The 16,540-nt window shown below is 46.5% G+C and overlaps 1 protein-coding gene across 3 annotated transcripts in view; it reads left to right on the top strand.

The window, feature by feature from the left end:
• The window catches only part of LOC115088412 (tubby-related protein 4-like), a 281,728-nt gene that overhangs the window by 261,788 nt on the left and 3,400 nt on the right, over nt 1–16,540 (top strand). For 2 of the 3 annotated variants that reach the window (XM_029596655.1, XM_029596653.1), the window contains 4 exons: nt 1,017–1,161; nt 3,483–3,576; nt 7,827–7,970; nt 8,964–11,512. In XM_029596655.1, the coding sequence (XP_029452515.1) occupies nt 1,017–1,161; nt 3,483–3,576; nt 7,827–7,970; nt 8,964–11,512 (2,932 nt within the window). The remainder of the gene's footprint in view (nt 1–1,016; nt 1,162–3,482; nt 3,577–7,826; nt 7,971–8,963; nt 11,513–16,540) is intronic. The other variant, XM_029596654.1, reaches the window with a different exon arrangement.

Genomic DNA, 16,540 nt, shown 5'->3' with positions numbered 1-16,540 from the left:
CTTATTGTTTCCTTTACTTTAGTATAGACAGGTGGATCCACCTTCCTGCCCTTGGCTACCGGCGGGTTGTGCTATTCTCCTCTTGTGTGGCTGCTTGTTCCTGGGGTTACCTGTAAGTGTTAGTCCAGTCCCTAGACTATTCTTAATACGTTCTTTGTCTGGGTTCAGTGCTGAATGCTGGAATGTTTATCTGTTATATATATATATATATATATATATATATACTGTGAAGACAGCTTTGTTCCATCTCCATCTGCTGGTAGAGGTGCATTACCCACTTGTTCTGGAGCCACCTGTTTATACTAAAGAAAAGGAAATTATCAGGTAAGTAAGTAATTTCTCGTTTTTGCTTGTTGCTGGAATTTTCAATAATTTTTTGGCCATGTTGAGACAATTTTGGCGGTTGACCATCACCAAATTCCGTTAAACACTCGTTGGCAGTCTTGCCCCATGTCCTCTCAACCCAGCTTTCACTTCGACCTAATTTTTCAGGCAATCCACTTTTTCGTAAAAAAGGTTGCTCCTCACAAAATGCAATACACTTAATACAGTCAGTCTGAAGCTGTTTTTCAGTATCATACATAAAAAATAAATGTCAGTAATGTGTAAGGGACTGTTCGAAATTGAATGGCTTACAAAATGGTACAAAAATGATATTAGTGGGATAATCCAATGGAGGCAAAGGTTATGCCACACCCAGTACACATTTGTCCCTGCTTGCACAGCTCTAGTTAAATGGTTAAGAAGCATGGAATTATATTTATCAGCAGAATGGAGATCGCATGGTCAGGGGCTGTCCAAGCTTTCCTCACACACTGCCCTGCCCATGTGCCTCAACCCTGTTCTGAAGAGAGTAATGTCTCCATGCCTGTTTCTTAATGTGTAGAATTGTTTGAAGCTAAAATATTGAGGAACAAATGTTACCGCAAGTTGAAAAAGAAAAGCATCCTAGAACAACTGCAGTACTATTTCCATGCAGACATAATATTTCAAATACATGGTTTTTCTGTGTACAGAATTAATATAGAAGCCAGAAAATCTCCAAAGTTGTCTCGAGCTGCCCAGGACATAACGCGATCACCCCGATTGCCAATAAGGAAGACGTCTATTGGTTCTCCCAGCCTGACTCGCAGAGAGTTTCCCTTGGAAGACATCACTCAGGTACAGCTGGGGCCGTGACTGAAGAATTGCGCAGCGTGAAGAGTGTCTTTTATCATAAGAGCATAAGAATTGCTATACTGGGTCAGAGCAAGGGTCCATCAAGCCCAGTGTCCTGTTTCCAGCAAAGGCCAATCCAGGTCTCTCACACACACACCTGCCAGGATCCCAAATAGTAGATGGATCCCATGCGGCTAACTATCCGTGTGGTATTGCAGCCTGGAACTGATTAAGCAAGAGGCAAAGGCTTTCAATAAAAAGGAAGTTCTAGACCAAGGAGTCATGGTATAAAGCGTGAGGCGGGGTAAACTCCGTGATAACTTGAGAAAACATTTCTTAACAGAAAACAGCTTCCCTGAGGAGGCAGTGGGAGCGAAAACAGTAACAATATAAGAGAACCTGGGTGGACGGGGAGAATCTTTAATGGGTAGGATGGTGGTGGTTGCGGCAAAGTCAGAGATTGAGTAGGAGTCGGTATTATCGCAGTAGGCATGGAAGGTGGGTCTTGTGATGTTTATCAGCCGTCATATTCTGCTTCCGAAATGTGAAAGCCTTCTCTTATTCCCCAAAACAAGCAAACAGGGAATTTCTTTATTCCATCATAGTAAAAGGGAGCCCCAGGATAGACATTTCTGGCTGTAGCTACTTCCTCCCCGAAACCTCCGTCACTGGAGGGCTTTTGCTGTGGCTGCTTTCTCATTTTATGTAAAGGCTTAAAGGTGGATTTTTAAAGATGTGCGGATTTTATAACACGAGCCGATGGGTCGCGACTCACACGCATTGGGTGGGGGGGGGGGGTGATTAAAAAAAACAAAACAAAACGCACAGCGACACAAAGGGCCCATTCCCAGTTCCCTCCCAGTCTGCTCCAATTAAGGAGCGGACTGGAAGGGCACTTCCCTAACCCCCTACCTTCTCTGCCTCCATTTTCCCCTCTCCTCCCCCAGCCCTTAAAACCCTTCTTCCTACTTTTTCCTTTTTTTTTTTTTTTTTTTAAATTTTGGAATTTACTTTCCTCTTACGAGATGAAGTAAGTTCCACGCGCTGGCCCACGTTTCCCCGGGACAGGGCCTAATGGCTGCTGTCCCGGCCGGCCCCTGCCCAGACCCCGCCCCTTTTGGTCAGCCGGGCACTTCTGTGCTTCCCGGGAGACAGGCACGCGGCCAGGCCATTTTTTAAAATGTGCTCGGTGCATGCACGGCCCGGCCACGTGCCTATCTCCAGGGATTTGTACGAATGGGGCTTTTAAAATGTAGCCCATAGTGTTTTCTTCTGTTAATGTTCCTAAAACCTCACATTAATGGTGCATAAGTATACACATACTTTAATGTGTTGTGTTTTGTTTTTTAACTTTTTTTTTTAAATAAAACAAAAGGCATAATAGTGGCATCTTACAGATGGAGAAATAAGCATGCACAGGCAGCCCAAACCATGATGTAAAACATTCATCAGGATGGGTGGGTGTGTGTGTGTGTGTAACAGACCTTCCTGCATTACTGCGTGGAATTCGGACGTGTGTGTGTATACGTGCATGCTTATGCATCTATAATGTATGTCTGCTTACAGATAGTTGTGTATCTATGTATGTGTGTGCATGTACATATAGATGCCAGTGCAGAATGCCACTACATATTTTCAAGGCATGCCAGCACAGCAAGCAAATATTTTCAGCCTTTGGGGGGCTTAGCTGTGCTTATCTTCCAGTGAATCCCTCCACTTCCGAGGCAGCAAGGCAGTCTCACGCCCCCACCTCTGCCCATGCCCAGAGGGGAGGAGGCCTCTGGGAAATATTTTATGAGAATTTAAGCCCTGTTTGTGTTTATACGTATCATAGCTGGGAAAGGCAAGCATTAACCATAAAATATGTGAATGCTAGAAGCAGCCTGATAGGCAGCACAGGGACAGCTGCCTTGAGGTGCGGGAGTGTGTGCAGGGCTCTGATATCTGCGCTAAGCTGCATTTTTCTGTATTTGATCATGTCGGCTGGTTCATGGTGATCCTGGGAGCTGAAGGCTTCTTTAAGTCATAAACCCACTTTTGTGGAAGTGAAGAGAGAGGAAAAGCAGGGATGAATTGCAAAATACGTAGATTTAAAACAAAACCCAATTTGTGCCTGTGCTTGTCATGAAAAGTGGCGAAATAGCCAGCAGCTGTACACAGAGGAGGAAACGCATGGAAGATGTGAGATCTCCGTTTTGGTTTTCTTTTCTTAGTGAAGTACACGTGGCTCGGTATTAGCCCTGCTTGTTAGAAATGTTTCATACATAGAGGTTTAATAATAGCAGAATGGAAGCTGAGTAGAAAAATCTGTTTTTGTTTTACAGCAGAACTATCTCGCTCAGGTCACCTCCAACATCTGGGGAACCAAGTTTAAGATTGTAGGCCTGGCTGCTTTTCTACCAGCTAATCTGGGTGCAGGTAAAACTGAAATGAAATACTACTCATCTGTTTCTCTAAAAGTCTGAGACGAAAAAAGCAAAACAAGGCTTCACAGACTACTTTAAAGGAGGCTTCACAAGCAGGAGGAGGAGGAGGGCCGCCCTCAGCTCCCCTGCAATGAGCTTCCTGCCCCCCTTCCTATTTACATTCTCCTTCACCTTTAGCAGGGACAGGGCAGGTGATCTTTAGGAAACGGGTCCTAACCTCTTTTATTTTTTTTATTCTGCTGTTTTGGATTTGTCAGAGTGACTCAGGGTGAACTCCCACGCTCCCTGTCCCCTCGTCTCACCTTCGTGAGCGAGCTCTCGGTTTCATGGCCGGTTTTGCCCTGCCGAGCGAGTGAGTGACTCAGCTGAAAAGCACCAGCGAGGCGTGCAAGATAGCACAGAGCATAAACCGGCAGATTTTTCTTTTTGTTTTATTTAAGCAGGTGGGGGTTAGTAATATATTTAAAGGGCAAGATCCAGTCGCTTGGTGTCCTGTTTTTGCTGATTATCCTTTGAAAGAAAAGTTTACCGTGCTTTGTGTCCTTTCTCTGAAAGTCCACGTGGCAAGCAGCAGTGCGCTCCCTTTATAAAATATATATATGTTGTTTTTTTAATTCCTTAAGCAGCAACTCTTCCATTTTTCTGTTCCCTGGAGAGCAGCTCTCTTGGCAAGTGTCCCAAAATTATTTCACACATGGGCACACAATTGTACAGGATTGGTTTATGCCAGGGGTGGCCAACCTGTGGCTCACTCTTCCTTGTGCAAAGTGTGGCTCTTGCCCTACTGAGCAGCACTGACTGCAGCAAGGAGTGTGTAGAGCAGAGAGAAGCGCCATTCTGCTCCAATCCCCCCTGACATGGCTGCTGCAGAGACAGGATGGAGGGGGCTGCAGTATTGACTTTTTAACTTTCATTTGATATATATTCTGGGTTTTTGGCACTGCTCTACTCCTCCCTGCTTTCAGCAAGCAGCAGCAATGGAGGGGGAGGAGAGGGGAGAGGCTGGAATTAACAGGATAGCAAAAAAAAAAAAAAAGGAGCCTGTCTGCTCCCTGCCCCAGCCCTCCCCATCCTGAGCGCAACTCTCCTGCCTGGAGTAGAGGGCTCTTCTCTGGAGGAAGGGGATGGAGTGTACACTGCCCAAGCCCAGCAGCTCACTCTGCTCCCAAGACTTTGGGGCTCGGCTGATAGCAGGACGCCAGTCAGAGCAGAATGATTTGTGGCAAGGGGAGGATATCCTTGATGAATACTTGGGGGGGGGTGGTGGGGGAAGCAGTGTAAGAGGGGGTGAATGCTTCTGGGGACAGTGCCCTGAAAAGGAGTGAATGTTGTGATTAGTTTGGGGGTGGGGGGGGAGGGGACAGTACAAGGGGGGAGAGATGAGATGGAGGGGTGAGTATTGCTTCCCTCCCAATCTCCTTGAAGTCAGCAATGCAAACGGAACTGTCTGGCACCTTATTCCTTCCCAAGGTTTACGCCGCCACCTGTTCTGCAACACATTGTGAGGGGGCCAGACCCTGGGTGAGAGAGGGCCAGGACATGTAGGAGAAGTGTAGGGGCATGAGAGAGCCAGGGTGCGGCTAATAGGGGTTCAAGAGAACAGGGAAAGCTGAGGGGGCGGGGGGGGGGGGGAGAGGTATCTGTGCAAGAAAGCCCGGGGTGGTGAAAAAACAGAAATTGTGTCAGGGTGGGGCAGAGGTGATGAGGGCATGGGTATAAGAGCCAGAGGGGATGAAGGGGGGGGGGTGGAGGGGAAGATTGGTGATGGAGGGCCATAGGTTGTGAAGGTGGAAAGGAGGAGAGAGAAAGCAAGAGGTGAAGAAAAGGAAGGGGGGCAGAGATGATGATTGGGAGGGGAAGGGTGTGAGAAACATACACAGGGGAGCAGTGAAAGAGGAGGTGAATGCTTCTGGGGGAGTGACTTCAAAAGAGATGGATGTTGGGGAAGTGGAGGGAGGCATGATGGTGGAGGGTTTCTGCAAGGGTGGAGGGTGTATGCGAGAGGCCCAGGGAGGGCACTGGAGGGGAGGGGTCAGAGAGAGAGAGAGAGTAAGAGGGGGTGAAATAAGAGAAGAGAGAGAAAGTGGGGGTAGGGGCAGAGGGAGATACTGGTGCTGGGCAGAGGTGCATATGGGGTGGGGAGGGCGGTGATGGGGCCACTGAGCCTGTGTTGTTCGGGTAGGTGTTAGGGATGTTATATGAGAGACTGCTAAGGACAGAGTAGGGGATTGAGAGAGAGACTGATAGGATAAGAGAGAGAGAGATTGGGCAGAGCATGGTGGCGGGAGAGAGAGATGCTAATCAGAGACAGGAACAAGGTGAAAGAATTGAGACTGTAGGAACAGGGTAGGGGAATTAATAGAGAGACTGATGGAAAGACTGCGAGATGGGCAGGATGGGGTTGAGAAAGACGAGTGGGGAAATTGAGAGACTAGTAGGGGAGGATTGAAAGAGACTCATGAAAACAGGGTGGAAATGAGACACTGGTGGGGAGAGGATGGAGGGATTGAGAGAGAGACGGATGGGGACAGAGTTGGCGGATTGAGAGCCACATATACCCCACTCCTCTGCCGCCAGTCTGTTGAAATTGTGAGGCTCTTTGCTACTGTGTATTCTGCTTCCTTGGCTTTTGCTGGATGAAAGGTTTGGCCACCCCTGGTCTATGCATTGGGCATGATGCCATTTGAGTTGTGCTCAAGGTGATTTGCAAGACTCTTCCAAATATGGCTCTTGGAGAACCGGCAGATGGATTTCTCTGGCAAGCTGCAAGTACAGTTAATATCTAAAAGTCCTAGAAGGAAATGCAAGTACTCGCATATCGGCCGATACAGTAAAAGTCGCGGGAGAGCGGCAAGTGCCCACTCTCCCGGCGCGCACACAGGCCACTCTCCTGTGCATGCGATTTAGCATTCAAACGAGGGCCCACGGTAAAAAGAGGTGTTAGGGACACTAGCGCCTCTTTTTTTTTTGACCGGAGCGGCGGCTGTCAGCGGGTTTGACAGCCGACGCTCAATTTTGCCGGCGTCGGTTCTCGAGCCCGCTGACAGCCACGGGTTCGGAAACCGGACGCCGGCAAAATTGGGTCCGGGTTTCAAGCTTCGGGCTGATTTTAATTTTTATTTATTTTTTATTTTTTTTTTTACTTTCGGGACCTCCAACTTAATATCGCCATGATATTAAGTCAGAGGGTGTACAGAAAAGCAGTTTTTATTGCTTTTCTGTGCACTTACCCGGTGCCCAGAGAAATTAGCGCCTACCTTTGGGTCGGCGCTAATTTCTGAAAGTAAAATGTGCGGCTTGGCTTGGCCTGCTCTCTGGCCAGTTTGTAACCCTAGGAAAGCGCAACGAGTCTGGTCCCCCATCATCATGCCTTTTAACACCTCAGTATAATGATCCTTTATACACAGAAGCTCCGCTCCTCCTCCTCCTCCTCCTCCGTCATGCTAGGAAGCTTTGGGCCAGACTCGCTTCTGAGCTCTAACCCCAGACAGACAGGAGGGAGACCGCCCTCTCATTCAGTTTCCTGTGCAGTCAGTGGGTAAAGCAGTGTGGCTGCCGTGTTAGTCCACTGAAATACATGGAAATAACTTTCTGTTCAGACCCAAGGAAAGGAGAGTGTTAACACCTTAAAGCTAGTCCATCACTGCTCTCTACATTAATGGTGGGGGTGGAAGGGAAATAGAACCAAAGGTTACTAAGAGCCAAGAGAAACAGATAAGTATGAGAGAAAAAAGAAGCGTGAAGCTTGCTGGGCAGACTGGATGGGCCGATTGGTCTTCTTCTGCCGTCATTTCTAGGTTTCTATAAGAAATATATAAAGTTAGTCCAATTTAAAAAAAAAAAAAGGTATCTGCTTATATTTGTGTTCGTTAACATTTATTTCCATTTCTGAACAGCTCTACACAGTCAGGACATGCAGTTCCACAATTAGCAAAGCACATTCCCTCCAGTTAGTTCAGAATAATTCATCTCCCAAGTTGATATCTGGAGACATTCTCCTAAATATACTGCCTTCTGGCTTTAGTTAACACCTCTGTGTGAGACCTCTTACATCTCACTGTAGAAAACAATTATTCATCTTGCTTTTTTAATAAAGCACTTAATTTGTGGGCATTCAGTAGTCAATATTCTAAAACACCATTTAACCTGTATTTAATGTGCGTAGTCCCTGCCTTTATATTTTGTTTTGCCTTCTGCCCCATCATGGCCCGTTTACAGTGAGCACCACTTTCTGTTTTCTAGTGATCTATAAAACCAGCTTGCTGCATCTACAACCCAGGCAAATGACCATCTATCTCCCGGAGGTGCGCAAGATCTCCATGGATTACATTAATTTGCCAGTCTTCAATCCAAATGTGTTCAGTGAAGATGAAGATGATTTACCTGGTGAGGCCATTCCCACCCCCCCTTTATCCTAATCTGCACCCCCATACCCGCCATTGGGATCCAGTGCAGTTCTGTGAGTTACCGCCATTTTGGTGGATTGGCCCAAAATCTGATGGTGCTGTATTTTCCCAGCTCAGAGAGTAATGGTGTGCGTGGTGGTTGATGGGGGCGGGGAATAAAATAAATTGGCATAAACCCTGCTGTGTTGTGCTATGTAACCGCACTGTGGCAACAGACGAGTCTGGTATAGTATTTGTTTTGCAGTGCAAGTTGTTATAAGTACCCAACAATGTGTGTGAGGTTTGGCCTCCTTCTGCCCATGCTGTGCCTCCTCCAGGGAATGGTGTTTAGAATATCCTCTGGAAGAAGCTGCCTGCTGAACAAGATGGGGTTTGTGCCTAGAAAGGAGACTGTAGAAGTACAAAGAAGGGGAGGAAATGGTAGTGGAGAGAGAGGATAGCAATGTTACACAACCATTTCTCTTTCTTTGCAGTAGGACATGAAGGTACCTCCACAGATGCCTGACCTAAATTCAATTGGAAATTGAAGCGCTTATTAAAAAAATAGAGGGAAACCTATATGCTTTCTCTGTTTGCCGATTTTCTGAAATGTATCTCCTAAAAGATTTAATTTAGTGCTGCATTTGCTGATGTGGTCTCTCTCTCTCTCTCTCCATTGGGTTAAGCGGCTTCTGCCACTCTATTCTATTCCCCTTAGAAAACCATATGTTGTCATATAGGTGTAGATCAGATTTCATTCTTCTGAATATTTGAAGAAGTTGCTATCATGTCTGCAGAAGTGCTCGTTTATGCCGATAAGATGCACCCTATTAAAGTAAGACTTCCTGTGTGCTACTTGTTTTCTTCTGATGCAAGATTCAGATTTTTGTCAATGATAATTTTTTTAACAGAAAATATTGAGGAAGCTATAAACATTATTTTATATTATGGTAAGTGAATTTGTAATTTCTGAATTCTTATTATTCTGTTGCAGTAACAGGAGCATCTGGAGTTCCGGACAACAACCCTCCTTGCACTGTAAACATTCCCATCGCTCCAATTCACAGCTCAGCCCAAGCTATGTCGCCCACTCAGAGCATGGGCCTCGTTCAGTCCTTGTTGGCCACTCAGAATGTGCAGCTGGATGTTCTGACTAATCAGTCTGTGCCCGGAGGACCCACAGACCACGCTGGGGACAGCGCCATGCAGTTTCCAGTCCCCAGTCGGTACTCAAACCCAGGGCAGGTCATTTTTGGGGGAGTAGAAATGGGACGTGTGATCCAGGCACCACCTCTCTTGTCCCACCAGCCCCAGAGTGCAGCCCAGATGCCAGTGTTGGATCACCTAGAAAGGGACCATGAGCAGTTGCAAAAGACAAAAACATTTCGGCAGGTGCAGCAGTTCGCAGAAGGCGATGCTGTGGTTTTTGGTGCTGCCCCGGACATACAGATGAGCAAGATGAACCCGCCCCCTCCGTACCCTGGGACCATACCAGCTCCCCCTACTTCTGCTCCTCCACCTCCTCCGCTTCCACAGCCACCTCTGGACCTGTGCCTGAAAAAGGGAGATTTCACCCTTTTCTCAGTGGGGCATTACCAGACTCCTCTAGGCTATGAAAGGATAACAACATTTGACAGCAGTGGGAATGTGGAAGAGGTGTGCCGGCCGCGAACTCAGGCAGTACGTGCTCAGAAAAAATACACCCTGCCGGGTCCTGGCAGCTCTGCCACACTCCGGGTTTCTGGTACAGAAAAGAAAATCCAGCAGCCCTGCACCAGCGCCACACTGAACAGACTCACTATCCCTCGGTACTCCATACCCACCGGGGACCCGCCACCCTACCCTGAGATCGCCAACAATTTGTCCCAAGTCCGAGGTGCTGCACAACGACTGGACAGCAGTATCATTCATGCTACCCTGCGGAGAAACAGTCGGGAGGCGGCTCTCAAAATGGCTCAGCTGATGGACAACCAGAGGGCCACTTTGCAACATCCACCAAAACCCAAGAGCAATGTGGTGGCAGCACAATACCAGCAAAGGGTGCCCACAGCTTTGTATACCTGCAGCCAGTGTAGCAGCAGCAGCAGCAGCAATGGTGTCAGTACTTCCGCCACATGCAGTGTTAGCAACGTTAGATCCGAGGTACCTGCAGGGAACAGCTCACAGCACAGCACCATCATTGTACACTCTGCCAGTACTTCCCCTTCGGCCTCTCAGTCCTCGTACAATTTGCTGAGCCCTGCGGACAGCTGCAGAGACCGGACAGATTATGTCAATTCTGCCTTTACAGAGGATGAAACAATTTCCCATCATACTCACACAGAGAAACTATTGAGACACATCTCTCTCACCGAGGCCAGCATGGGTGTGAAACGCCCACCTCCATACCAGTGGGACCCTGTGGTGAATGAAGAGATCTGGGTTCCTCAGGAAAGGACAGCTCAAAATTCAATGCCCAACCCTCACAAGCCACTGCTGCCGCCGCCTCCTCTTATGCTTAGTCAAACCCAGCATCTGGACATAACTCGTGTGCCATTTGTTTCCCCCAAATCACCAGCCAGTCCCACTGCCACTTTCCAGGTGAGCTATGGACTTCCGTATCCAGGGAGCTACAGCATCCCTCCTGTCCAGACAGTGCAGACCCCTTACTCCCCCAAAGAAGCTTTAGCCCCAACCCAGTTTACACAACAGGAGCCAACAGTTGTGCTCCAGCCAGGCTACCCATCTAACCTCTCCTGTTGCCCATTGCCACCTATGTATCCAGGAAGCAGCACTTGTGCCAGTTTGCAACTGCCACAAATAGCCTTGCACCCATGGAATTCCTACAATGCATGTCCACCTATGCAGGGCACCCAAGGCACTGTGCCCCCAAAGCCACATTTAGCAGTGGAGAAACCTTTTATGCCTCCACCTCCAGCAGAGCCCCAAAGTCAGGTGGGCACAGAGGTAATGGTAGAGACAGCAGACAATTTCCAGGAAGTCCTGTCCCTGACAGAAAGCCCCATACCTCAGCGGGCAGACAAGCTTGTAAAGAAAAACCGTAAGCGGTTGGATAGCCGAGCAGAGGAGGGTAATGTTCAAGCCATCACTGAGGGCAAGGTGAAAAAAGAGGCAAGGACCTTAAGTGACTTCAACTCTCTCATCTCCAGCCCCAGACTGGGAAGGGAAAAGAAAAAGGTGAAGAACCAGAAGGACCAGCTGAAAGTCAAGAAGCTGAACAAGACCAATGAGTTCCAAGACAGTTCAGAGAGCGAGCCAGAGCTTTTCATCAGTGGGGATGAACTGATGAACCAGAGTCAGAGTGGTAAGAAGGGATGGAAGACCAAAAGAAATCTAAGGACAGCCAGTGAGCTGGATGAGTTCAGGTGTCGGAAAGCCAATGAGAAGGAGGATGGAAGGCTGGGAAATCAAGGGTTTGTGTACGTGATGGCTAATAAACAGCCACTGTGGAATGAGGCAACCCAAGTATATCAGTTGGACTTTGGAGGTCGAGTGACGCAGGAGTCAGCAAAAAACTTCCAGATTGAGCTGGAAGGCCGACAGGTATGATTGCAGATTAGTAGTGCTTTCCCCGTTCTCTTCAGTATACAGAAGTTATTAATTGTGTCAATATTAGAATGTACAGTTTTTCACCATAAAAGACTTGCACATTGCATAGAGCTGTCAGAACCAAGGGGTTTATTTAGTAATTATTTTTCTGATCAGACATGAGAATTCTTATTTTGACTAAACTCCTACGTGCAAGAAGAACGCATAGAGTTTCTTCTTGCCAGTGGCAGATGGAGAAATTCATTCTTCATTTTAACTGCAGGGAGTTAAAATGGCCCAATGACGTGATGTCAAGAGGTCCCCCTTAAATGAGAAGCAGCAGGAGAGAGCAGTCTGGTATGGTTAATTACTGCACAACTGCTGTAACTCCCCCATCCCCAATAACTACAAACATAGCTCAGGCTTAGCCACAGATGGGCCTGGATGGGTTCACCAATACTGGAAGAGGCCTGAAGAATGGCCATCGCAGATCCTGTTCCCACTGCAGCTGAAGAAGGGAGAGAGCCACCACAGAATCCCATCCCTATGGTGGTAAAGGAGAGGGTCTGCTAGACCACCGCAGGAGCCCTTCCTCGTGGCGGTCTTGCATCAGACTACTTAGAAATCCATTGAAGAATGCATGCCAAGCCCTACTAGTTGTACTCTTTATTTTCAGTAAGAGTACAACCAGTAGGGTTCAGACCTATATACCTATGGCCCACCCAAAAAATCAGTTCTGGCTACACCACTAAGGGGAAAGTGAGTTAGGTATATCAATTCCTATTCCTGAGAGGCCTGCATGAGACTAGTGGCTAGAAGCTTGAGAGCGTGGTAACTGATGGAGCACAATCGGTGGAACAAAGAGAATACATCTTAAGTATCCATTGACTGATTTCCTACATGCTTTGCTTCCAAGCTGTGTTTTTGCTAGTATAGTGTTAGTGATAGTGGATCATATGCAGTGACACACTGCATTTACAGTTCAGCAAGAGGCTATTAAGACAAGGTGAAATTTGTACTTGCAGATCTATAGACAAGAATTCAAAGAAGGCCTTCTAGAGTATATGCCAACAGCACCTTACAGTAATCCCCTAATTAGTTTGAACAGGAAATAAAGCAGCAACACTAGCTAGATGCTTCAAAAAGTCAACTTTCCTGTTAGATCAACTAAAGTCTTTCATTTTTACTCCTATGTGTTTTATTTTTTTGCAATGAAAGGCATGCTTTCTCTTCTTTTCTCCAACAGCAGCCACCAGATAGTCAGTATTTATCTGGAGTTTTGTGTGCAGAAAATATTCATTCCATGCAAATGAGGACATTAAGCAGTACTTCCTGTTGCAGAGAGACTGCATCTAGCCGGTGCACTTTTTTAGCACTGGAAACTTAACTCCTGGGTCAGGGCTGGAGTTAAGTTTCCAGTGCTATGAGAAAAATAGTAGAAAAGTAAAAATAAGTTTAAAAAAAAAAAAAAGAACTCTTTGGGTAAGTGCCAGCAGCTGCTGCCACTTATCTGGATAATTAATGACTTATCGGGGTAAGCGGCGGCCATCTCATAAGTCAATGCTTCTCTGGCGCAGTTCAGCACTACATAGCCATATAAAGTACTTATTCAGCTAAATAGTGGTGATAACACCAGATCGGATAAATACTGACTATCTAGCAGCTGCTTCCTGCTATCAGATGGATAAATCAGTATTTATCCAGCTAAATGGCGGTAGCCGGTTAGGGATGCCTCCTCTGTTAAGCGCCACGCCATTTTTTATGATGCTTATGGCCATGGAGACAAGAACACTTAGATTTTGGTAGAAAGCATAATTTTTTATTGAACAATATAAGTATTCTTGGGAGATGCTGATGCCATGCCTCTGACAAACCAGTATCTCATCGTATACAGGAAGTGATCCTTCTTTTATAGATAACATTCAATATTGTACAAGGGTGGAAGATTCTAGAGTGCATGACTGCCTTAGAAAATAATTTACATTGGTTGTCATGTCAACAGCATGATAAGATCATCCCTAGTTACCCCTGAGTATTTTTACAAGGTGGGGCCCATTTACCATCACTCTCTAGATAGTCCTTTGTTCTGTTAGAATCTTGCTGGTCAGGGCAATTAACACATCTGATGTTGTGTTTACAAATACTCCTGAGAATAATGCCTCTTATTGTGACAGGATAGCCTGAAGTTCCTGCTGTTGTCTTCTCCTTTTATAACCCTATAATTAGGCATCATAGGCGGAGCCAGGTTGACTGCCTGTCCAGATGTCCTAGGAATTCTGCAAGTCATTCTCAATAAGTCACTTAGAGTTCATACCTAAAACTCTTCATCCTCCCTCTGACCTCACCTTTCCCTGTGTATTCCACTTGATCCCTACTGTGCCCATCCCCCTTTCACCGCCTCACCTTTTTCCACCTATCACGGCAAGGCCAAACTACCATCCCTCTCCGTCTCAGTCACCACCAAGCCTGCCTTGATTTCCAACCTGAATCTACTCTTATATTTTTACGTTCAGCGACAAGACCTCACTCCACCCCTAATGTCATAAATATCTCTTATGCCTTAAATTTATGCATTTCTCAAAATTTGTCCATTACCCCACTAGCACTTGCAACTATTCCTTGCTATCGCTGATTATTTTCTGACTGTGGTTGCTGCTTAATACTCTGACATTTTTGTGATTGCTGTGTTACTCTGTCCCTCCTCAGTTTCTTTAATGGCAAGCAGCTCAAGCCTCCCCATCCCGCGCATCCATTACCCATCCCATAGAGTTCCCCACCCCACCGTCTTCAGCTCTACCACCCAGCGCAAGTCCCTCCTCCCCATCCTTATTTCCCCACTCACCCAACTCCTAGGACTCACTACCCTATCCATCGTGCTATTCAATGCACAGTCCCTATCCAAGAAAACCGTAATCCTGAATGATTTATTAGTCGATTGTAAGCCTGAAATCCGCACGGTCACAGACACATGGCTTAAAGATTCAGATATTGTCCTAAATCAATTTCCTATTATCACTTACGATATTTACTCTATCCTGAGACCCAAGAAACGAGGCGGAGGCCTCCTCTTAGCTGTCAAAAAGCAAATGAATATCAAACCTGTGAAAACTGACGCCCCACCCAACTTTGAGATTGAGCTTTTCAAATCCCAGGAAATCCAGGTCTGCATAGTATATGCACCCCCCGGCCTTCTGGAACTCAACCCGTCCCCCCTTATTGAATTCATCTCCATTAACCTCGATTGTGATGCCCCTGCTATCGTCCTAGGAGACTTCAACCTCCACGTCGGTTTCCCCCTGCTCCCTGTCCTGTGAAGCTTTCCTCAACTCACTTGAAGCCATTGGTTTTACGCAAATCATTTCTTCCCACACACACAAAGCAGGGCACACCTTGGACCTCATCTTTATTAATGCCAGTATCCACTCCACTAAAAAGCCCTCATGTACCCCTGTCCCATGGTCCGACCACGCCATCATTAAATCCTCTTTCCATAAATATACCCATCTCTAACAATCCCACATCCAGCACCTCCATTGTTTTTAGAAAATCGTGCCCCAGCAAGGATCTCATCTCAACCTTTGCCGGATTCTCTTCTAAACTCGACTGCTCCACCCCCGACACGGCCCTTGACTCCTGGAGCACTGTCACCTTAGACATTGCGAACAAACTGTGTCCCATCACCAGACGCGAATTGAAACCGTCTATGAAAAAGCAAAACCCATGGTACTCCTCCGACTTAAGACAAATGAAAAATGAACTCAGGCAACAGGAAAGATCCTGGCGCAAGAACCCCACCCCACAAAAAGCTTCCACCTTCAAATCCTCCTTACATCTCTACAGACTCGCCACTCTGAAAGCTAAATGAGATTTCTACGCCTTAAGAATACACGACTACAAATACAATCCTAAAGCCCTATTTACCTATGTATCCAACCAACCAAGCATACACCCCCTCCTATTCCAGACAATGAAGCCAGTAGTAAATGTGAAGAACTGGCTTCCTATTTTCATAACAAAATTGCAAACATTCTCCTCAGATTTCCCCCTAACCCTCACCCGCTCCCTATAATCATAAGCGCTATCTCTACTCCCGCCATCTTCAACACCCTTGATCTTGTCTCATCCACCAAAATCGCTTCAAACCTCAAGAAAATTAAACCGGCAACACACCCTTCCGATACCATTCCAACCAAAACCCTCCTCACAGTACCTGACACCATTTCCAAACCTATTGCTGACATCATCAACTGTTCCCTTTCATCAGGCTCCGTCCCTGACTCACTCAAGCATGCAGTGGTTAAACCACTGCTCAGAAAATCCTCTTTAGACCCCAAGGACCCTGCTAATTTTCACCCTATCTCTAACCTCCCATTCATCTCAAAAATCATGGAAAAGATCGTCAATTCACAGTTAACGGACTTTCTTGAAACCAATAATATATTTCACTCCTCACAATTCGGCTTCTGCAAATACCTTAACACTGAGACCCTCCTCCTCTCTTTAACCGACCATCTCCTTAGGGGAATGGACCAAGGACATTCTTATATCCTTGCACTGTTGACATTTCGGCGGCCTTCGATACAATAAATCATAATCACCTCCTCTCCCGCCTATCTGACATTGGCCTCTCTGGTTCGGCCCTCAAGTGGTTCACCTCCTATAGAGCCAATAAGCAGTTCTCTGTGAAAATAGGCAATGCTGAATCCACTTACTATGCTCTCTCTCAGGGAGTCCCCCAGGGCTTTTCCCTCTCTTATACCCTATTTAATATCTACCTCACCCCACTTTGCCATCTCCTAACAGAACTCGGCCTCAAATTCTACCTTTATGCTGATGATGTGCAAATCATAATACTTATTCAGGGCTCTCTATCCAACACCCTTGAATTCTGGGGAAATTATCTTGCAGATATCAACACCTTACTCACTAAACTCCATCTGGCTTTAAACACCTCCAAAACAGAACTTCTCCTGATCTCACAACATGACCCTGCCTTCCAGAAAATTCACTCACACCACTGTGCTAGAAACCTTGGGGTTCAGA

This window comes from Rhinatrema bivittatum, chromosome 3 (genome assembly GCF_901001135.1).
Source record: "Rhinatrema bivittatum chromosome 3, aRhiBiv1.1, whole genome shotgun sequence".
Taxonomy (NCBI): Eukaryota; Metazoa; Chordata; class Amphibia; order Gymnophiona; family Rhinatrematidae; genus Rhinatrema; species Rhinatrema bivittatum.
The sequence above is the reverse complement of the archived record's forward strand: the minus strand, read 5'-3'. Positions and strand labels throughout refer to the sequence as shown.